The following is a 24,619-nucleotide window of genomic DNA, read 5'->3' on the forward strand; positions in this document are numbered from 1 at the left end:
AACGAAACCCCAAACCCCTTGCAGCGCCAGTGCCTTGCTTTTCCTGCTGCGCTAAAGATGACAACATTTATACATTAAATTATGTAATGAGAGTCCCTGATGTAGCCGCTGCATTGTACTTTAAACACAGGAGAGACTGCCTTACATTTGTAGTCACAGTTCATGGATCAAAAGCAAACAGGGAGCTAACCAGCGTTCTATCATAACAAAGGCAAACATACAAAAAGCCCTGAGCGTTCCAGCGCTATTAAGACACCCACTCCCTCTCCAGCCTCCATCTCTGGCTCTTGTGCTCCCTCCCTCTCTCCATCCAACTCCCCCTTCCTCAGTGAAACTCGCCCCCCCCCCTCTTTTGCTACAGCTCCCCCAGATGCTTTTCCTCCATTTCTCTCTTCCTTTTTTTCGTTTTTTCTCTATCTAGTTCTCTCTTTCTGTCATCCTGTCTTCACTCCGTATAGTCTTGCTCTTGCGCTGTCCCTCCTACTCCTACACGAACACTTACCCACCAACCCCCCACACACACTGTGTTCCTTTTCTGTTTTTTTAACCAACCTCTTACTCTTGTGTGTCTACATCCCTCCCTCCCACTCTTTTAACTCTGTCTCTCTCTCAGTTCTCTCAGAGGGTCTAAGCTGGAAGCGTTTGCCACCCACACATTCCCTCTTCAGCTTTCAGCTTGACATCAGATTTACATTCACAATGAGCAAGCGCAGCATTTCACATGTTGCCTAGCACATGGCTCCACACACAAACATGTGAACACACAAAGTGGTTGTTCACACACGTTAACACATGTGCCTGTACTGTACTCTATTGTATTGTATATGAGATACAAAGTTGTGTTCTCTGCGTGTAGATCTAAGGCTGGAATAATCAGCCAGTAAAGCAATCGATCAACAGGAAAACATGTTCTCAAGAAAATTAGCAAATTATTAACAGTAAATTATTAAAAACATATGCTGGTTCCAGCATCGTAATTGTGAGGATTTGCTTCTTTTCTCCTTTTTCTATGATTGTAAGTGTAATATTTTGGGTTTTTGGACTGTTGGTTGGACAAAACAAGCAATTTAAGGATAAAATCTGCATTTATTAATATTTTTTGACATTTGAGATTAATTGATAATGAAAATACATTCTGATCTGTTGAGTATTTCTAATCTGACTTTCAGAAACCATTTATGTGCTGTATTGAAGGAATAATTTGACATAAATATCACTCTCATGTAAGCACATTAACTATGGAGGTGGAGGAGGGAGGCCATTTATTAGCTTGGCTTAGTTTAGTTTAGTTTAGTTTGGTTTAGCATGAAGACTGGAAAAAGGAGTTAACTGGCTTTGTCCAACCCTTTAAAGCTCACTAATTAACATGTGTGTAACTAGTTGTTATGTGGCTATTGGTGGTTGTAGAGTGATTTATACAACACTTCATCCATCCATCCGTCTCTGCTGTTTGCCCCTAACTTCTAAGTGACGAGAAGACTTGCTGTAAAACCACAAATTATGATTTTTTTACTTTTGTATTTGTAGATTAAAGAAACGCGATACAATGTGCTAATTAGTGAACTTTACAGGTATTTATATATAGGTATTAGAACTTTGGACAGAGCCAGGCTAGCTGTTTCCCCCTGATGCCGGTTTTTATGCGACTGTAAGCTTACCTAATTGCCTTCTGGCTTCCGCTTCATACAGACATAAGAGTGATATGGATCTTTTCATTAGAATCTTGGCAAGAACGGAAATTTGTGTATTTCCCCAAAAATCTAACTATTCCTTGAACATGTGATCTGTCTTTGGTGTAAGCAGATGGGACACATTCTTTAACAGCTGAAAAGCAGCATTGCCCTCTCTTGTTAAAAGTGTGCTTTGTTACCCCTTAACCACACCCAGTGTCCTAGAGTACGTCTGTGCATCCCTGCAAGATGAGAACTTGAATCTCTTGCGATCAGCAGCAACAAGATTTTCAGGGGATATTAAGTTAATTTTAATATAAAAATCCACCCAACAAGTTGAAGGGGTTACCTCTTCTTGCTATCTCAAGCAAATCCAGAAATACATAACAGAACACACCCCATCCCTTGACTTGACACGCATTATGTTTGTTGACCAGTCTGCCAGCTTTGCCTTCCTAATTTGCATATTGAGATCCAATCATAACGTTTTCAGAATCAAAATGACACGAACCCCTAATAATTGCATGTGTAAATGCAAACCAGGGCTGAACAATTAATGGATATATTATCAAAATTGCAATATGACCAACTGCAATATCCAAATCGCAGAAGTTGCAATGTTTTATTAATATGTGTGACAAAACAGCATTATAATGAAGTACTGTAGTTCTAAAGAGATGCCCTGACCGACAAATCTTGTTCTCGAGATTTGAGAGGACATGTTTGTTTGGTACAGACAGCCCAAAATAATCACATCATCATGAATTTAATAGTTTTTTCATTGAACATTTTATAATTAATCGTGAATCATATCGCAATTGTTGTCTGTTAGAATATTCGCAATATGATGTTTTTGCCATATTGTGCTGCCCTAATGCCAACAATGAGATGTCATTATCATTGCTCACTACTCCCTATGTAGTATACTCTCAGTAGTTTACTGTGTAGTAAGCAGTAAATACAAATAGAATAAACACTTTTGAATTATTGTATCATCACAGCTGTAGCGTTATACTGTAATTTCAAATCTATAAAATGGGACACATCACATGTTAATACCAGGTGGATATTGAGCCTCACTTATGATGACAGTGATCTGACCAGTGCGGTTCATTCCACAAGATTTGGCGTGACACTTTTCTTTTTCATCATGGATTAAATTCTTAATTGGCACACACCTGGCCATTTTTCCTAAAGCCAGAGTAATATTTCAGCACAGTGATAGTAAGAATGAGCAACTTTAACACTGTTATTTCAGCACATGGATGATTTATTAAGCAGCTAAATTAAAGAGACAAGCACATCTACCTGCTGCGTGACCCCAGCCAGACTGAATCACAACCTCCCATGACATGATGATGCCTCAGCCAGGCTGCATTTTTCAAGTCTGCTTTTCAAGCCTTTACATCATCTCTAAACAATAGTTACATAATTGCATTTTAAAATAGATAGAACGAGCGAATCAAAACAATTGTCTTCACACTTTCCTTTAGCACATCATGTCAGTCATCAACAGTGATCCCAAGACTAATGCAGCTTTTATGATTTACTGTGATCTATCAAGTCTTTGTGGCCGCTTAACACATTCCTTTGCTTATGGCTTTGCGTGGCTATAGCCCATACAGCACAATGTGTGCACAAATACCCGAGGACCTTCTCTGTTCAGAGCTTTTTGTATAGTATGTTTGAAACTAAAATGTAAGGTACTTCAGGAAAAAAAAGGTTGCCATGGCAACGAAACACAGAGCCTGGGTTGGAATCAAGAAGAGTGTGAGTGAGAAATAGATTTAAATGGATGTATCCAGATTTTTTCCCCCCGTTCCAGACCAATGCTTTTGTTAACACTTTAATAAAAGGAATGCTTAGTGGCTTCGATTAATTTAGACAGCCTTTACAGTGAGAATGCAGGTGTTAAAAAAATACAATGACCATGCCATTTCTTTCAGTTTTAATTTATCACTGCTCAATACCCCTGCTAACTCCACCCATCTCACATCCTTCCATAAAGACTGTGGATCAGATGATTTATACACTGATTCTGAATGAGTCTTTGCACATGCTGCCGCCCACATTTCTCCACTCTGTGCATGTTAAGTGTAAGAAGGAGCAGGTACAGTGTATTATGTTTGAGAAGTGAAATTTGGTCTGTATTCAAGTTGAAGAATACCATTTCCCAAAATGAGAAATCTGCTCCCGGCACCTACTCTTACCAAATAATAGATAATGCAGCATGTCGAGTAAATCCAGGTGCATGTTAAAAATATAGGAGCTATCCAAACCTGTATAACTGCTTTATCCTGGCGTCAAATCTTGTCCAAAGGCTTTTTGCAAGTTACCCTGTCATCTACTTTAAACTAACTTATAAAGGCAAATAGTGACAATATTCTTAGAAAAAGGAACAGGAAGTAATAGCAAGGTTAATAGCACACATTGACTTGTGACCTACAACAAAACCCCTGATGCCACCGTTGTAACTGAAGCCATTTTCTCTCTGGAGAATCAAAGTTGAAAGAGAAAATGTCAGCAGGTGTAACCATCAGAAATAATTCAACATGAAAAAAGATGATGGACAACTGGAGTCAGTGTTGGTAGCCAATCCACCTATGAAGGTAGAACATGTTCGTACATCAGGCTATAACGCAAAGCATGACATTGACATGAGTATGTGGTATTTTAGGTGTGGCTGAGCTTGCAGAATGTCAGAATTAATATTAATATTGCAGTTAAACTGTGTTGAGAGCATCCTTAAAGTTTTTTGCAAAAGAGTCACAAATGTAAACCAATGGGATATCAGTTTAGTAAGGACCAAAAGTTTTTAGACAAGAGAACAAGATAATCTGAGATAGTTCTGATTTAATCAATGTTTTTTTTCATCTACTGTTGATTAAAAATCCAAATTCTTTCATTTCAGTTGTGTTTGTTGCTTGACACTAAAACTGAATCATTTCTTTTGACATAACAACTTTAGTTGAGATAAAGGAGGTTCTTTGTGAACTGCATATACAGATAAAAAGATACATTTGCAATGTCATAGTTTAAAAATCTTGAATAAACCATCATATTAAATCATATTTATGTTTTTTAAATTATGGTTTAGGTTTATTTAACATTAACATTCTCTTTCACATCACTTTTTCCTCTTCTAAATTTTGTATATATATTTTGTCAAAGCCTGCTTTCATTTTTATATTATATTATTTTCTTCTATATATTAATATGTTATCTATTGTGGACTACAAATGAAAAACTTAATTTTTGCTAATTCTGGCACATTTACAGCTGAATTTAATGATGTACACTTTCCCTATTAAATAAACCAAAATGAATGTACTCAATAATGTACTTATAATTAAGATAATTGTGTTGTAAGGTAATTAATGATTAATTAGCACGGTTACAGATGGAGTCTCTGCGGCTGTATGTGATGTATGTCTGCTGATGTAGGCTTTTATTGCATGTTTGCACTGCATAAATATATGCCAGCTGTATTTGTGCAGGAAGGTTAAATCAATGCATGAAGGAGCGTTTAACTTTGTGCACTGGATACCACTGCACAGGAGAGCATTGTGTGCTCTCAGTAAGGCGCTGTGTGTTGCAGACTTATATGTCATTAAATTATAGTTATGATTTATATACTACGTGTACTGTTAATGAACAGTAGTCTGCCCTCTGTAACCAATCCTGCAAATTACAAGAGAACAGATTAGTTTGCCCTATTCAGACCTCTACCCCATGTGTGGGTCATTACAGAAGAATATGAATAAAAGCAGAGAGTGTGTTCTCTATGGTAAAGGCTAGAAATATGTTGTTTTGGAGGTCAAACTGCATTCAAATCCCAACACAGCTTTAGTCTCTTTGGAGAATAAGAAAGTAAATGCTTATATGGACCAGGGAATTCTTGCTCAGCAATTTCTGAATGAAATATAAAGGAACACAAACTGCTGCAGGTTGCTCTGCATTATAAAAGTAATGCTTAGTAAGACAGTTTATTAAATGTGAATAGTTATCACCATAGTTTTTGTTTAGCTGTTCACAGGTCACTTGACAGTTAAAAAACATAGTGTAACTTTGCTTTCCAATAAAAACAATACATTAATTGATCCATCTAGTTATCACAGTGTGTGGCCTGCATACCCTCTATATGGTTTTATGTCTCATTTGAATTATTTGGTTTTTAGCTTTTAATTTTCTCACTTACAGAAATGCTGGGAAGTTTTAGTAGGGCTGTAAGCAAATCAACATTTTTTAGGCCGCATATTTTGTCATGTGCTTGTAGCTTTTCTTTGAGTTTAGAAATACTCAACAATATTACTGATGTTTTTCTATTATTATGGTAAATAAATTATGCATGGCTGTCCAGTAACACTACAGTCCAGCGCACCTGCAGCCACTCCACACTAAACTGCTTCTACACAGTCAAAGAAATAGAAACTGTGCATCCTGGTAGTTCAGTTACAAAACCCTAGTGCACCATGGGACATCTCTCCAGCGTTGCTCCTGACAGGCTCTATGCTTTAGATTTGATCACAATGGAGGGCAGTAGAGGAAGTGGAGCTAGTAACTAGTTTTAAAGTAGTTTAGCTGACTTTGCAAGCATTCAGCACCGGAGTTGAGAACATTGGAGAAGTGGAAAGAAACAAGTTGCGCTGCACTCTCTTTCAGTTACAGTTGGTTTTTTAAATGCCTGTTTGCTGTTGCAGTTCTCTGTGACGCAGAGAAAAGGACTTCTCGATGGATAATTCTATTAATTAGGGGTCCTAGTAGGTAGTCCTATTGTAAAACCTAAACTTTCAAGTATAGATAAATAAATAGGTCTTTCCGTACTTTTCTGTACTTTTGGGGGAAAACAACAACAGCTGCAACCACCCGAAGCAGACAAAGATTTGGTTGATTTCCAACAGGAATCCAACAGAAATAAGCCACCCCAACGACACCCTCCATTGGAGGATGTAATAAAACACGTGCTGTCTCTGAATCTTATAACTCCAGATTGGCACCAAAAGGACCAAGTGTTTTTAATCACCCTGAGGGTTTAGGATAGTACACCAACTCACAGACTGCTTGTTTTTCTGATCTCATTGTCTATAGCTTAACACACAGAAATGCCCCAAACTTTTGTTTTTTTTACCGTAAGACTGATGCCAGTCGAATCCTAAATCACCATTCTCTCATTGGCACAATCTGTTCCTCAAGGAGAAACTTCCCAAACTAATTGGGAAACAATATATTTTGAAATGGATCTTGCTATCAATGAGGTCTAATTGAGATGGCTACAGTTATGATGCGTACTATAATGCATTCATAATGATGCCATAACCTCCAGCTGTACAGGGCATTACCCATGACAATTGGTAATTAACACTTCTTGCAGAGTAACAAACACCTAAGAAACTGTGAGTACTACTGTGAGCAAGTGATGGCAGCCACCCAAGCTGAATGGAGAATATTTGAAAAAAAAACGTCCAAAGTTCATGAAGCGAAACTCATTCAATATTTCTAAACTAAATAAGATAGATTTCAGAAACAGTTTATCAGTGACTATCATTTGCTTTAATTTTGTGTCAATCAAGGGTAGGTTTTAATTGATTTTAATTTTAAAAGTTTGCCATTGTATAACCCTATTACAAAACAAAACACAATTCTAGAATTTGAACTTACCTTTCATAAAATTAAGCCATTTCCTCATATGAACTCCAAACAGTGTCGAGAGATCAGGTGTAGACATTGTGCGGAGTTGCCCTTTCGCACATGTAGCACATAACAGGAGATTCTTACCTACTGGAAATACTCTGGTTTAGGCGAGGGGTTAAAGCTTTGCTCAACAGAGACTTAGGACTTTCTCCTACTTTTCATTGCTGATGGTGGAAATAATTAGAGAGTTTAAAAAACAATTCAGAACCAATCCAAAGTCTTTAGTGTGTTTCACTACAGAGGAGAATTTTTTCAGGTAATGTGTGTCCTTGAAGTAAGGGGCGTACATTTGTTAGTGGCCATTCTCACCGCTGTTTGAGTAACTACTTTGCATTTAGAAATCCACAGACAATTGGCAGGTGCTGAAATCTCAGATTGTCTGGTATTGCGAGGTTAGATGAGGGGCAGCCCCTCAGCAGAGTATGCAGGAGGCAGGACATGATCCAAAAAGTGCAGTGCAAAAGAGGTTCTGTACCAGTTGCATGAAAGAAGCGTAGAAATATTCTTCTGCTATATTCACACATGAACTTAATCAGATATTACATGGACATGGCAGTTGGGGAGCTGGCAGAGTAAAGTCTGTTTAATGTCCAACGGATACGGACATTTGCATTCTCACATAAAGCTCCTCCAGCTAATGTCTAGATAAGTTCAGGGTTGCAGTGGATTTGTGAACTGCCAAAAGCGCTCTTGACACCTTTTAATGGAGCTAGATGTTTAGTTATCTCCTGTGATGTATCAGTAACCTTTTCATTTAAGATCCTTGCTCTCAGATTTAATTTAGAGGACTCCTCCAACAGTCACTCATCCAGCCTACAGAGTTTGATTCGGTGGTTTTAAAGCTGTGGATTTGGGCAAAGAGACAGTGGCATGGTTTGATGTCTCGGCTGGGTGACAAACACCTTTGTGGTCATCTTTTTCCCTCCTTGCGTGGGTTGGAGAAAATGTTAGGATTGCAGACAGAAAGATGGGCGGGCTTGCGGTGAAAAGATTGCCATTTGGACAAGTAAATGAAAGAGAACGAAAGGACAGGGGCGATGAGGATAAAAGAGGAATACAGATAGGTAATATGGAGAAAATGGAGGGTTCTAGATGCCACACATATCTGAATGGAGAGGGAAGGAGAGGACGGTATGAAAACAAGAAGAGGGTGCAAGGAGGAGAAAGAAAATGAGAGCGAGAGGAGAGAGATCAGGGGCTGAAGAGAGGTAGAGGGATAAATGCACTATTTGAATTATGTAAAATAGCTGCGTGGGAGAGAAGAGGTGTGTGTGTGTGTGCGCGCGTGTGTGTGTGCGCGTGTGTGTGTGTGTGTGTCTGAGAACTAGTGTGACTGTGTGACAGAAGAGGCTGAGAGAGGGAGAGAGCAAAGGAAAGAGCAGAGACAGACGGCATGATCAACATGGAGAGTCAGGGCGAGATAGGCTGCAATGCTGGAAAAATACAGAGAAATACAAACGAACAAATATTACTTCACTAATGTTTTGCATGAGGGTTATCATGCTGTATATTTTTCTTTGATAGGGGCATGTATCAAAAAAAGAGGGAAAAAACAAGGAAAGGAGGATGTGTAAAGATAACAGGGAAAAAACAAAATGTGAGATGTAAAGAAGGCTTTGAAATCATCATGTTGTAGTTTGGAGACGACAAAAATGATTATCTAAGCAGGGCTTCTACATAGGGGGTCACCATGGCTTTATTAGACAAGGGATTGTGTTCTGTCTTCATCTGGTGGAAATGTAGAACATGTTGTTGACTCCTCATAACTTTACATATTCATTGTGTGTGAGAAAGCCCATTCAAAAGCTAGAATCATGTTTGTACTCCTTCTCTAGCCATGCTAGCTTTATGGCTCTAGGGATGGCAACGTCAATCTGTCTCAAATATCTCAACTATTGGATGGATTACATTTTCCCACACATTCATGGTCTCCAGGGGATGAATCAAAAAAATTAACTTCCAGCGAAATCTACAGGATGGATTGGCACAAAAGTTTGTACAGACGGCAATGGACTGAATTTTCCTCTTGCTCCTATCTGGGGTTTTAAGTAAAATGTCTCAACAACTATTAAATATTTTGCCATTAAGGTGGTACACTAATATTTACCTTAAGATGAATTATAATCACACACCAAACACCTTCAACACTAATGACATTCCCATCAGCTTTGTGTTTCGGCAGCAAAAGTAGTATTAATATCACTGTGAAAACTTCCTTCTCCCATTCAATGGCCTCCGGCTGTTAAGGTGAAGAAAGATTTCCCAATAAATAAATAAAAACACAACCCAATATATTCACGTCATACCTTTCTCTCTCTCTCTCCCTCTCTCTCTCTCTCTCTGCTTGCTTTTACTGTCTGTATCTCCATTGTCACAATCAAATAAAGACAGAATGCTAAAAGAAAAAAGATAAAATAGGCCAAATATCAATATACCAACAAAATGTACAGTCCAGAAATGATTATAACTTTTGTTTGTGTGTGTGAGAACAAATGTTTTTTATAGAGGCACAACTGCCACAACAGTGAACAATTCCAAGAAACAAGAAGTTATTTTACCACCATAGTTTCTCCTTCGCACTTGGAAGGGGAGGGTGAAGCAAGGAAGTTGCAATCAGCAAATAGCGGTGTATTTGTTGAGTGCTGCTAGATGCCACTAAATCTTACACACTGGTCCTTTAAAGACTTGCTTCACTGTAATTTAATTTTGTACAAGCAAGTCAGAGATGTATTTTGTGGCCAAACCATTTATTGATTTATAGACACGCAGTGTTGTAATTCTATTCTGTGAAACACAAGGCCCATTTGTGGCTGCCTCAAAAGTCGCATTCATCATACAATGTACAAGAATTTGGCTCAAGGACACTAGTGCAGAGACAGGCATACAGCACTGAGAACACTTTTTTAACATTTGGTAAAATGACAACAGGGATGTGGTAAGTGAAGACATATTGGACCAAAACTGGCCATGCCTGCAGTATATGAACACATTCGACCTACGTTCACTCTGGTTTTTGATGTAATTTGTGGGTAAACAGGTCAGCCAGATCAACCCCCCCCCCCCCCCCCCCCCCCCCGTGTTTTGTTTCCTGTGTTTTCTAACTGTACATTTACACTCCCTCCACGTCATCCATCAAGCACACGACAGTAGTTAATTCCCTTACTGACCAATTCAGTGCATTAGACACCGACTCGCTGACGGAAGTCAATAAGTGCTTTGTTTGTTTAATGCTCACTCCTCTCTATCCATGCATTTCCCGGTCCCTCTCCTCAGCATGCAGACTGTTAACATTCGCCTCATCTGATGTCCAGACAGAAAATCTATCTCTCCAATAGTCTCTCGCCCACTTCGTCAAGCTCCATGGATGGAAGTGTATTTGAGTTTATGTGTGTGTGTAGCAGTAGAAGCAGCAGCAGTGCTGGTGAATGGGTGTGACCCTGAATGGTTTTATTTCTGCCTCGCTCACCTTTGACCCCCATCTAGCTTTCATATTCTTTCCTGCCCTCTTTCGTTCCTTCAGGGAGACTGTCAATAACAGCTCTCCTGAAGCTGTTTATTTCCACAATGGCCCTGTCTTTCTCTCCCCACATCCTCTCGCTCTACCTGTGTCTGGGCGCCGCAATTTTTTGTCCTGCCCTCATTTTACCTCTAATGTTTCCCTTCCGCTGAAGTGTATTAGTGTCTTACCTGTCAACCTCTTCTCTTTCTCTGTCTCCTAGATCATCGCGCCCGGCGGAAGAGCATAGCCACCGGGAAGCAGCCCAGCATGGAGGTCCCTCCCACTGCCCCCATTCAACCCTTCCGACAATCCGTGAGTAACCCCCCCTGTTCCCGGCCTCGCTCGCTGCCTCCAACCCTCTCGCTGTCCCTCCTCCCTCCTCCCACCCTGGGCCCGCCACACACCTGTGGCCGCCGGGCCAGTGGCACCCCGCCTCACCCTTTCCCCCTCTCCCTGGCTGTTTCCCCCTCCCTTGCCTTTTGCCAGCCCCAGCAGCAGCAGCAAAAGGGCTCCAAGAAAGGGCCTGGCACACCCCCCTTGCCTCGCTCGCTGCCCCTCTCCCCCTCCCTGTCCTTCACCCTGCCCCACTCGCCTGCTGCCTCCTCCTCCCCCCCCTTCTTATACTGGGGCGGAGACTGGAGGGCTGCTGGTACGAGTCCAGTGGCAGGAGGAACGTTTATTGCACCACTGCCCCCTTTTGAGGTATGTTACACAAACATGGCTGAAGCAGAGACACTGGCTACATTTACATGTACGTTTACATGTTCAGATAAGTGGGTCTTGGTCAGAAAGTGGTTAGCATCTAGCATTAAAACATGGAACATCTCACTCCTTTCTGGTGTGGTCTCTTAAATCTGTCTCCGACCTCATATTCACAGAATTATTGTAACAGTACATCTTGAAGGGTCGTACCAATGTATTTGCAAGTCTTCGCTCCTTTAATACAAACTGAATATTTTCAAATGCATGCTATACATTTTTTTTCCCTACCATTCTAGGCAGCCATTGGTCTCCATTCATTTCCCAACAGTATGAAAATCAGTTATCAAACTCTTAAAACGCACTTGAGTTGTGTAATTTGCGTTAATGTTTGTTTGTAAAGTTTTTTCATCATTGTGTGGTAATGTAGTTTAAGTGCAGATTTATTTTAAAATGCTGCACTGCATTTAGTTAATTTGTTTGTTTGCAGAATTAAAACATCATCATTAATGACATAGAATAATAGAACTTCATGAATATGTACAACACAAAAATCTTAAACCGTCAAATTTAAGCAGACATGGTGAAACAAGCAGAATGGGAAGGGGAAAACTAAACATATATACAAAAAGGTGATACAGTAAAAATAGAATGATATTGCCTATTATACAGTCAGCTAACAATCTCTAAATCTAATCTCTTTCAGAAATGCATGAAAACCAATGGATGCCTGGAATGGCAGGAAAAATATCTTCAAGTTTAAGTAAAACATGAAACATGGTTTACAAATCTGTTTGACTGTGATGTGAAGTAAATGGATTAACACGTGTAAAACACCTGGTAAGATTCTTTAATGCAAACAGCATTATGAAAAATATGCTAAGTCAAACAGGGAGAGAAGAGCTGGCACCTAAACATGTTCTGTTTGTGGACAGAAATAATCTGTTCATTGTTTTATTCATGGCAACAGAAACTCAATCACAAGGTATCAAACGTGCACATAAAGGGGCTTAAAGGATAGTTTGGTGTCTTATTAGGTTTGTGCCCAGTGATCTATGTTGCCCATCTCTTTTCCATTATTTCTGCTGGTATTTGCACACTGTTTCTGTCGCTGGAAATAGCAGGACTTGTTTTCCTCTCTTCAGATGAAACTGTTTGCTGCCCATTCACTGTTGCAGTATGAAAAACCGCTTCCACAGACTTAAAAATTACGGCAGGCAGATAATCTATTAGAGTAAATGTGGAGCCTTAGTGTTTTCATTTCAATATTTCAGGTTCTCTGATTGGATGAGCAAGCCTGGAGGGCGGGAGGAGTGTGTCTGTGAATTTAAGATACAGACAAATCTTTTCTCAGACATGTTGGTTACTGTAAATCTCATGACAGTTACAGAAGGAAATGAAAATCTTGGCCAAAAAATAATCCCTTAAAAGCATAGAAAGGTGTTGTTGTACCTGCGTATACCCACTTTTTTACCGTATACCTCCCTAAAAATAACCAAATACTTATCAGTGCACGAGCCAGTCATGTTCCAATCTTGCTGTGGTGTTAACTGCCTGCAAGAGACTTTTGATCCCTGACTTTAGTCCTTACGGCAGTGCCTCCTCCCAGGCAGCATATGTGTGTAAAACAGCAGGAGGCAACAGACCCTTTACTAGAGTGAATGTAGTATCACTGCAGTATCAAAAAATACTGCATTACAAAGGGAAATCCTCCATTAAATGTCATATAAATAACAGTATTTAAGTGGCATATATTTTGCAAAATGATAAGTACTAATAATGCAGGAAAATAGCCTTTGCGAGTGATACACTATTATACATTGTATTTTAGTGCTGCAGCTTACGACAATTTTCATTTCAATTAATCAATTAATTATTTTGCTTATAAAATGCTTATACATTTAAACTATACTGCTCAATTTCCCACAGCCCAGGAAAATATTTAGTTTACTCTCATGTGTTACAAATTAAAGCATCAAATCCAAATTTTTAAGAAGCTGGAACCAGCAAATGTTTGGCATTCTTGCTTAATGAAAAGACTAAAACAAATTATTCAATTGTCAGAATAGTTGCAGGTTAATTTTCTGTCGATCAACTAATCGATTAATTGACTAATCGTTGCAGCTCTATTGTCAAATAAATGTAGTGGAGTGACAAGTACAGTAGGGTAGAAGTATAAATACTCAAGTAAAGTATCACTGAGTACCACTGGTGTTGATCACCCGTGATCTAGCCCAGACAGCAGTTCATTTCATTCCATGTTTGACAATTAGTGTTTTAAAAATTAATATCTAATTACATACAGCTACTTAATGTGGACAGTAGCAAATTGGCGGAAACGCTCAACGACACCAATGTTCTCTTTTGACCTGAAATAACCTCAAAGGCAACCAGTAGCAGAGCAAGTGTGTACACTGAAGATGAAGTTGATGTTCCTGCCTTCTCACTATTACCTCATTTTATTGTGGTTTGTTGTGATTCAGGCTTTTCTCTCTCTGTATTGAATACTTTTACTTTTTGAGGCTTAAAGTGTCAGACGGAGCGGCTAATCAAATCAGATTTAGTCATGCAGGCTATTAGCTGGGAACCAGCAGATGGAGCCAAGTCTTTAGTCATATCCTCAAGACAGGCTTCAAAGCCATTTGACTCATGCCAGATGACGAGGTGTCATTTCCCTCTAGTCATTCTCCTACTGAATAACGCGGTTAGGCTATAGGTATATAAATGACATTACTGTGAGTCTTTAGGATGTGCCTGAAAGCTGAATGGGTGACAGTAGTACATAAGAAAGACAAAAGTGATATTTCATGCATGTTTTGAGCTCTAAAGTTTCATTCTCAGCGAACATTTGAAGGTTTAAGGTATGAAAACAGCTTTGAAATTTGACATTGTCATTCTTTAGATGTTAATATGCTATTTGTGGGCTGAAAAAAATTATTTGGGCAGGAAATGTCACATCTTTTCAATGTAGTTTCACCTTTTTCCAAGATATTTAGATATAAGAGGTGACACATTATACAGAAATATTACTGATCAAGACACAAAGTATAATATATTTCTTTTAAAGAGTGGAACAAGTTAATTAATTCTACCTTCTGTTTTTTTATCACTTGCTGTCAAAGAATTAACATTTAAGTTTTTTGTACATTTAATACATATGTCTTGTTTCACTTGGTCCCCCTTTAAATGGATCAGTATGCAGAAAACCATTGTCTGGTCACTGGTCATGGTTCTGGTTTGTTTTTGGCAGAATGGTCGAATAAAGACAGGGTCTGCCCCAATACCCACCCTTGCAGTTACTTAAGTATGCCCGCTGTCAAAAACTACCAACACACTGACCACTTAACCCACATTTGATTCCCAATTTTTCTATTACCACATCAAAATCTATCTCACCATTGACCATGGTCTACTGCACCTCACCAGTCCAGTTGTTGGTGGTAGTGCGCCTATAGGCTGGTTTCAGGACCAACAGTAATTACCAGACATGAAGTTTAAGTTTATGACATGTTGAATGCAACATTCATGTCCAAACATACAAAGTAATCATGCAATATTAACAATGTGTTAATGTGTCTTGATGAGACTGATAAGTATAATATTCCATATCTGACACTGTCAGGATGAATATTAAATATCACATCCTTATATCAAAGATTTTTAGAAATACGTGTGTTTTCAAACATCCAAACAGAAGAAAAAAACAATTGATATCAAAACCTCCGCATTGAAAACTGTTAAATATGCAGCTGTGCTGCTGATTGTCATAGTAACACAACACATTTTCTGGCACTGGAGGTTTTCAGGAAGTCAGCAAAGAAAAAATAGTGACTATCAGAGCAGAGATGGAAAGATTTGACACGGTAAACAGAGAAATGCTGATAAATCTCAGCTTTCAAGAGAATGTGTCAGGACTGAATCTGAGCCGACCAACAAACTAAAACCAGACTCAACATTAATTGGCTAATGGCTTCACGGACAAAATTTGGCTGCTTGAGGAAGACCGATTTCCTTACTTGTCCGCATGTAATTGCACATTCCTGAGATCATATATGTGTAATATGCCCTCTCGCCTGTTAATGCAGACAGACCTGCAGGATGTGCTTTTTCTTCCTGAAACATTTTGTTTGGTTTTGTTTTGTTTTTTCTTTCTTGTACACCTTAATATAAGCCCATTTTAATATTGAAGAATTGACAGAAACACATTTAACATAAAAATTTATTTAATTGTATTAATTTATTTTAAGTAAAATATGTATCTGTAAATCTGCAGAACACCTTTTGTTCTGAATTATTGAGAATGGGCCTATTATTTAACATATAACTTATATAATATAATGGTAAAATATTAAATCAATCGAAAATCATGTATACTTATATGTATACTATAAGTATAAGTGGGTGGCTCGGGCTGCCATAGGAAAAAATTCCTTTGAAGCGGTGATGTGGTCTTATAAAAAGTTAGAGATCCACTGCTGTAGATAACTTGATTGAATTGCGTTATCTGTCATTTGATTGTAACCGTTGTACTGTGTGGTTGAGCCAGCTTATTTAGTAATCTAGTGAGCTCTGATAATCTTCCACGCACTTGCAGTCTGATCAGACCTTCGTGCACCGTGGAAATGACCACAAATGCGTCATGCAAGTAGGCGCTTGACTCCTTTCAAATAACGCAAGCGTGGGTATTGGGACTGACCCCATAATCGAGTTCTCCATTATCAATGAGTAATTTCCTGTTTCAGTGTGTCATATTGTGTGATTTGATCTCATGTAGGACAAACTGCACCCCTGTGTGAGATCTATACTGCTGAGCTTGTTGTTGGACTGTATGGCACACCACTGCCCACCACAGGAGCTGTTATAACACTGCAGTTCTCTGTGGAAAGTGGACGTGTGGGTGTATGATTTCTTGCTGATAATAAATGTACCTTGTGCTCTCCCCCATCACGTATCATGTGTTTCATATGTGTGTGTCTCCATTTGATTTTTGTGTTACTAAAATATATCTGACACAAACCACACTGACTCCATGGGAAACATCTGTCTTTGTTTCACTTTATACATGTCACTCCTTAAACCATACCTGATGCGACCCATCGTTTCCAACTCAACCACATATTCTTTACCATAACTCCGCGTCATGCACGTCCTCCCTCTCCTCCTCCATCTGTTTGCCCCGTTGTTGCTCTCCTCCTCCACCTGCTCCAGAGTTTCCTCAGTAGAAGGTTGAAGGGCTCCATCAAGAGGGCTAAGAGTCATACCAAACTGGACCGAACCAGCAGTTTCCGCCACATAATCTTCCCCCGCTTCTACAGTGCCGACCAAGACAGGTCAGTATCTGAGAGTGATTTCAAGTGTTCATACGTGTATTATATATATCTGCTGTGTCTGGCTGTGTTAATCTGCAAACACAGTGCAGTTACGTTAATGTATGAAATCTGTTTGTGTAAATGTTCTGGCATCACAAACTATTTGCGTCTCCATCTACTTATACAGTCTAAAGCATCTTTCTCGTTGAAACGGGAGGAGGAGTTTTTAACAGGTTATGAAACATTCTCTGTTTAATATTGATGCCTCTATATGACCTACATGAACAAAACAAACCTATCAACGAGAAGATCGGCTGTTTATATGTAGTTATTCTTAATGCCTGCCACTGGGTATGATTCGGTTGGATTCCCCTTGAAATCAATGAAACGAGGTGGTAGAAACACTACTGGGACAGCCAGAATCAACACAAAATAAAAGTTCCTTGTAGGGGCTTTGAGTAAAAGTACCAATATAGCAATATATAAATACTCCATTACTAGTAAAAGCCCTGTATTCTAAATCCTACTACAGAAGCATTACCAGCTAAATGTACTTAAAGTATCCAAAGTAAAAATACTCTTTCTGCAGAATAAAGTCCCCTGTGACTGATATATTATTGTATGTGACATTATTAGTTTGTTAATACTGATCAGTATCAATGTGTAAGCAGCATTTTATTGTTGTTGCTGGTTGAGGTGGAGCTGTTTTGAACTGCTTTATGTACAGTTGGCAGTTAAGTCGTTCCCAACATAGGGGTCTGGCCCCTGCCACAGGACAAATCTGAGGGTTCATGAGATGATTAATGGGAAAGAAAAGAAAGATAAAACACATTTCTGCTGAACGAATTTATATCCATACATTGGTTTTCTTTTAAAAATATTAGATGTGTCTGTCGATTGATTTATCATTATACCGATCTATCTGTCTCTGTCTCTGTCACTCTCTCAACCTGTTTCTATCTCTCCTATCTGTCTTTATCTGTCTTTGTCTCCATCTATCATTGTAATAAATTGTTGTTTATTTTACACTCTCACGTCCCACCGCACTGTCACTTACAATTAAAACACTCAGCATCGTTGCTGTTTCTTTGCCGGGGTGATGAAAAAATGTACCCCCTCTCTCCATGGCAACCAGCAGACAGCCATATGGCGGCTGTACAGACCATAATGAGTCAGTGGGAGATTTACTTAATTATACCTCCTCTGTATCATGTACACAGTTGTAGCAGCACTGCCATTCTTCAGGCAAAGAGGTACAAGCCTAATTTTAGGTTGGAAACTTTTCTTCTGAATGCCGAATTTTGGTTTGGCAGAAGTTTGTACAGGAAAGTTTTTATTTTGAAGAAGAAAAGAGAATAAATTAAAGAATATACAGTGTGAAATCATCATGTTGTCTGGCTGTTTAACAAATAGGATGAACTAAGTTTTAAGTGAGTTTTTCTTAACTTTTTCCATTGAGTTTCAGCCTCTTCTCTTTCTCTACAGCTCCACAACAGTAGATATGCCATCACAAGTGAGAAGCTGGAGCAAGAGAATGCTTAAATATTTGCATTTAATATAACTTTAACAATTAATGGACAAAATAGTTGCTAGTTAATTTTATGTCAATTGAAAAATCAATTGAATTAACAAGTGGAAAAGTACTAAGCTTTACGTTTGTCCATTCAGTTTATCTATAAGCTCCCACTCAACAACTGCAGCCAAAACAAACTCAAACTTCAGATGTGAACAAGGTCATCCTGATAATCTAATCACAGGGCGAAAGTGCACTCAGGAGAGCGCTAAAACCTTTTCTGAGCCAGGTGTCTGCCAAGGTGCGTTTCCACATGATTTATTCATTTGGGAAGGTTGTGGATGTCTATTATCCAGGCTGGTGTGAGGAGACATAGAACGGACAGAAAAGTCAAGAGCCTTGCGAAGTTGAGCTTGTTGTTTGCTGTTTTCACTGCTCCTGGTTTACTCTGGATGTTTTCTGTCAGGGATATCGGCAAACATCTGCTTTGTTTATTATTATTCTCTCATTCTCCTTATCTAAGGAGGGTAAATAAAAAGAGGGAACACATACTCTCTTTCAACATGGACTTTAAAACATGCGTCTGAGTTCCCAAACAGGGTGTAAAACTTGTAATGCTATAAATTGTTACATGTTTTTTAATAATTACTTTTATGCAATCATCTAATGGGTCCCAGAGTTTCCCTCCTGTACAACACTGTAGGTCATATAGCTACTAACTCTTACATAAATATGCTGTATACTTTAGCATGTTTTTCAGCAGCATTTCAGTGTCCTGGGATGACCTATAGTACATTTAGAGCATTCTCTGTCCCACAGACTTTAATGTTCTGTATTTTTTCATTATCGATTTAATTGTTTAGCCTATAAAATGTCATAGAATATTGAAATGGCCTGTAGTAATTTTCCACAGCCAGAGGTGGTCTTCAAATAGCTTTCATTTTGTCCAAATCCTAATGATATTGAATTTGCAGGCCCGTCTTTGAACGTCATTTTTTGTCCAACTAACACTCCAAAATTCAAAGATATTCAATTTAAAATGAATTAAAAGAGGAAAGCAGAAGCAGCAAACATTTCACCTTTTCGCTTGATCAAATGGCTTCAACATTGTTGCAGATTAATTGTCTGTCGATTGGCTAATTGACAAATCGATCCAGCTTTCTTACATATTTGATAAATTCAGTTAAATGTCTTTATGTCGTGTTGGTTGTCAGACCTGTCCTGCTTCAGTTCACTGCAGCGAGACACTAAACATGTTCTCAATCTCACAAAGTTTTGTATCTGCTGATTGAATGCTTGTTTCTAGTCTGTCATTACTGGCGATGAGGTTGTTTTGTCGTGTGGTTCTTCAGTCGTGACATGTTAAATAAAATGCGCGCGTGTGTGTGTGTGTGTGTGTGTGCGTGTGCGTGTGCGTGTCCGTGTGCTGTCTCCTAATGTTTGACTCTTCCTGCACTTCAACTCCCCACTGAGTCCTTGCGTAGACCTTCCTTTACCTCTAGCACTCTTGCTCTCGTCTCAATCCCTCTATCCACCCCAACCCTTCACACATCCTCCTTCCCTCTAATCCGTGCTCTCGCTTTCTTCTTCTCCAAAGGATCTACTGTTTACATAATCAACGTGATTTCCTCAGAGAGGTCTTCTCTCTCGATTCTCCCGCCCCCTCACCCCTTCCTCTCTCAGTCTTTCGTTCTCTCATATCCTCTCATGACCTCCCCCACTCTTTCTCTTTTCTCCTCTGTATTCCCCTCAATCTGACTCATTCCTTTGGGTCTATTTTTATCTCTTTATCTCTCTCTCTCTTTCTCTCTCTCTCTCACTCTCTTTCTCTCTCTCTCCCTCTGTGTTTCTCTCCCCCCACGGTCCCCTACATGTAATCAGTGCTCTGTTGATGAACGTTATGATTGAACATAGACGAAAGCAGTGCGAGCGCAGGGGAGAAGCTGAGAGTCGGACGCAGCTCAGAGGATATACAGTATCTTTTTTAGCTTTCATTTTTCCTCATATTCATCCCCCCTTTCTTCTCTGAGGGGCATCATCAAACCTGACCATCCCTCCTCGCTCTCTGGTTAGACTTACTGTGTCATCATACATCTGTCTTAGTGACTGTGTGACTGCTGAGATGATTTTACATGCATACATCTGTGTGTGGGAGTAAGTGTGTAGGTGAGCATGATGGACGGGCTTTAGCGGAAACCCTGTTCACTAGTGTGAGCCCTTTGCATGTGCGTGTCAGGATTTATGATATTATTGAGACTCACCGTTGCGTGTGGAGTTTAAAAGGTTTGCTTTGAGGGAAAATACTGGATATATCTGTACTGACAGCTACGTAAATACTAAAACAAAAGATAAAGCTGTACCGCATTGTGAGAGAATATCCTTTTGATTTTGTGTAATAGCTAACGTGATTTAAACAAGTCAAACAAGAATAAGTGCATAGGATCAGTCACATTTCACTCAACTGAATTTTCTTCAAAATGTAACTAATGAACCTTGTGGCATTAGAAGTTTCATCAGTCTGTCCACTTTACAGCTGCCTCTTAAATGATTCAGAATAAATGTCCTCTATCTTTGCCTCTTAGCGATGAAAGCGATAACTGCGTTGACTAATTCCTAATTACTTGCTGTCAATAGCCAAAACAGCTAAGATGTTGAAAAGTCTGAAATTAAAAAGTCAGTGTAGGCAACAACTTAACGTGTTGTTTGGATAGAAATCTGGGTTTTTTTGTGGTTTTCAACATGATGTATATGGAATATTCTGCGTAATTTGATTATATTCAACTTTGCAGACACATCTTGAGGAACTATGTTCATGACATATATATTGGGGATGTGTTTATAGCCCCTTTATTACTGTAGTTTAACATATTGTGCAGCTGTTTGTTACTACACAAAGATAAAATGAAGACAAAAAGAAACTAGTTTTGTTCAAACAAGGCACTTTAGAAGTAGAGTTAAATAGGGTTTAGAATTAACATACAATGTACATACACTGACAAACAGAAATTTCCTGTAGTTTCATGTAAACAGAACTGGAGTGCCACCTTCAATAAAAGAGTCTCCCCTCTATACATCTAACGACAACTATAACTCCCCCCAGGACCCGTTTGATGCAGAGCTTCAAAGAGTCCCACTCCCATGAGTCTTTGCTGTCTCCCAGCAGCGCTGCAGAGGCGCTGGACCTCACTCTGGACGAGGACGCCATCATCAAACCTGTCCACTCGAGCATCCTGGGACAAGAGTACTGCTTTGAGGTGAGAACTGAGCGGCACGGTGAGGACAAAACAACAGCACACTCGCACACACAGTGTAAAGAGCCAAAAATGTTCTGACAAGTGACAGTGATTTGAAAGAGACTGATGTGAACTGAAACTATATATTTTTTTTACATGTGAAAAAATGAAAGAAACAAGGACACTGAAATGAGCCCTAGTCCCTACATAATTTGGTGCAGGAGTCTGTCAGCTATTTCCATCACCTTTCCATTAGTGGAACATGACAGAGGTTGAGAGTGAATACAAGACATTGTTTTGGCGCCTTAGTTGCAGTCTCCATAGTTACTAATGGCTGTGGTTGTTGAATTTACCATTGGCTATAACCTCAGGTGACTACGGCATCGGGAACCAAGTGCTTTGCGTGTCGCTCAGCTGCAGAGAGAGACAAATGGATCGAGAACCTGCAGAGAGCTGTCAAACCCAACAAGGTGAGGGGAGAGAAAGGGATGCGGTAGAGGAAGAAAAAAGGACGATCCCTCTGTCTGTGTGTCTCTCTCTCTCCTCCCTGTCTCCCGTTGTTGTCTGTTTTCAATAAGAGCGCACCGCTTCATTTCTCTGTGTGAACTCCATCCTCGTGTCTGTGTGTGTCTGTGTTGAACAATTTAGTCGCTTCTCCAAGCAAATATTAAAGCTGCACGAGGTAATGTTGCAGGGTGAAGGATCCAAACTGCGGTTCGGAAAAACTTTGATATCCACAAATCAGGTAATGTGAAGTCAGTAAATTACACTCAGCAGGCTTATGTTAACCAACACAGTGTGTCTGTGTTACTTGATACTAAAGGATACTGAAAGGAATAGGCCAGTGGATCAAATATGGAGGAGTCCAGGTCCTTCCTCACTGCTTTAGGAGACGTTAGGCCTCACGTAACAACCAGTTGGACGTAGAAATTCGTTCTTGAGGGCCATGTTCAAGTAATTTATGAGACTTGTGGCATTCACAGGGGAAAAAAACACTAATTTGACCAAGAATCATAATACTTTACTCTGGATGAATATATATTCCGTCCATCGTCGTGGCTTGCCAATTTACTGAGAGGTTTTAAGATTTTATGATTTTTACTGGTATATGCACTGCGACTTATACATTTCAGTAGGAAAATTCTCTCACTCTGACAGCTGCCTTAGGGTCGTAATGCAGGTCGCTGTCCAGTGTAATGTTCTGTTGCACCTGACAGTGTAACCTCACCTACTGTAGGCTAAAACATTATCCTGTAAGATATCTGTCTCTCATATCAGTCATTAAGACTTTTTTAACCTCATGTTAAATCATTACCTGTATTTCTGTCACAGTACAGAGTTGCTTTGATAACACGCTGTTGACAGCTGTAGTATTAATATTTTCGTTCTTGTTTTATTTAGTTGTTGAATCTGATGTGTAACTCTTGTACGTACAAACCTCGAATAGATAAAGAGTAGTTTAGGATAAGAATAAAAAAATTTTCTTGCATGAGGCCCAATGCCAATGTGTCCATACCTGACACCGGGTTAAAGTGCAGATGGGATCCTCTTCTTTTGTGTAGCTCTATTGTATGATTTAGAAAGATATGGTGGTATATTGTCACAAAAATCTTTCCTAGTGCAGCTTTAAGGTGCTGTGATCTTATTTCCATCCTCACAGCTTAAAAAAACTAATCTCAGCCCTTCATGTCGGCTCATAGTAAAACCAATATCCTAATTTTCACCCACATTTTATAGTTCTGTAAAATTGTCCCATATTTCCCCTCTCTGTTATTAAAAAAAAGAGACCAGGCATGTGAGATATGCAGCTCTGAAGGCAGCCAGGGACTAGGCGTTATTAAGCCAGACTGAGATTAAACATCACCGAGTTGAATGCCTTGTCCAGATGCTCAGGCCGCGGGGGTCCTGGCTGAGTCATGGTGCTCCAAGGACTCCACACGGGGGCTCTCTCCAAAATTGTCTCCCCCCCTACCACTAAACAACACACACCATGCATCTCAGACCAGATGCATCAACAGAGATAAGACCCTCTGCAGAGACAGACAAGGATTATCATTATGCTTCTTAACTTTCTAGAGCCTTTTAATTCCCCCTTTGAGCTTTGATTGTTTGTTTTTTGAAAAGGAGAGCAGCCACTTCACCCTGCTTTTGTGTTTTATTACTTTTTTTGGTAGTGAAATATGACAGGAACCAGGGAAGATGTAACACGATTATCAAGATGGAGAACTTGAGCCCATGCTGATGCTGCTGCACTGTATGTGCACTAGCAAACTGAGCCACCAGATGCCCAGCACATTCAAACTCAGAGGTTTGGAATTAATTATGCCTTGTGTTTGGCGCTGGTTATCAAAGAGCATACAAATGGAGAACTTAAGAACTGTGGAACTAGCTGATGCTCACGTATTGAGCCGTCTAAATTAGAACTTAAATAGTCTGAAGCAAACGGGGCTAACAACAATGGCATTTGAGCCCAATTGAAATGACTCAGCCCCAGTTCACTGAAACATCACTCTGGAATCAACACGGCACTGTCTCCTCCCATGGGGGATGTCAAATATAGCTTGGGCTTTGTGATCATGATTAGGAAGTGTAGCTGTCTACAGAAACATTACCACCATTGTTTGTCCCTCGTCTTTGCAACACATGTGCTTTGTGTCATTAGTGTCCTTCTACGTTTGAGTTAATTACTTTTTCACCCAGTAAGACTGCTATCCTCCTCTTATCCTTCACATCTTCTGTTATCTTTCTTTTCTGTGTTGCTGTCATGCTGTCTTCTGTTTCTGTATTCAAGTCCAGTGTTGAGAACAATTTATCAAGTACAGCCTACAATCCACAGCAGCTCAACCGCCACGTCACCAGCTATTTCTTTCCCATCATTTACTCTGTTCTCCTGCAGGCTGACCTGCTGTCACCCTTTATTCATACACACTGTCTCTGTTTCCATATCTCTGACCTCTTTTCTTTGCTGTTTGTCATATTTTCCCCTACATTGTATCATCTTCTCT

At 39.5% G+C, this 24,619-nt stretch overlaps 1 protein-coding gene across 11 annotated transcripts in view; it reads left to right on the plus strand.

The window, feature by feature from the left end:
- Positions 1–24,619, plus strand: part of syngap1b (synaptic Ras GTPase activating protein 1b) — a 134,597-nt gene that overhangs the window by 77,656 nt on the left and 32,322 nt on the right. For 10 of the 11 annotated variants that reach the window (XM_051406212.1, XM_051406218.1, XM_051406214.1 and 7 more), the window contains 4 exons: positions 11,081–11,172; positions 16,768–16,889; positions 21,482–21,635; positions 21,986–22,084. In XM_051406212.1, coding sequence (XP_051262172.1) covers positions 11,081–11,172; positions 16,768–16,889; positions 21,482–21,635; positions 21,986–22,084 — 467 coding nt within the window. The remainder of the gene's footprint in view (positions 1–11,080; positions 11,173–16,767; positions 16,890–21,481; positions 21,636–21,985; positions 22,085–24,619) is intronic. The other variant, XM_051406215.1, reaches the window with a different exon arrangement.

Source organism: Dicentrarchus labrax, unplaced genomic scaffold (assembly GCF_905237075.1).
Source record: "Dicentrarchus labrax unplaced genomic scaffold, dlabrax2021, whole genome shotgun sequence".
NCBI classification, from domain to species: domain Eukaryota; kingdom Metazoa; phylum Chordata; class Actinopteri; family Moronidae; genus Dicentrarchus; species Dicentrarchus labrax.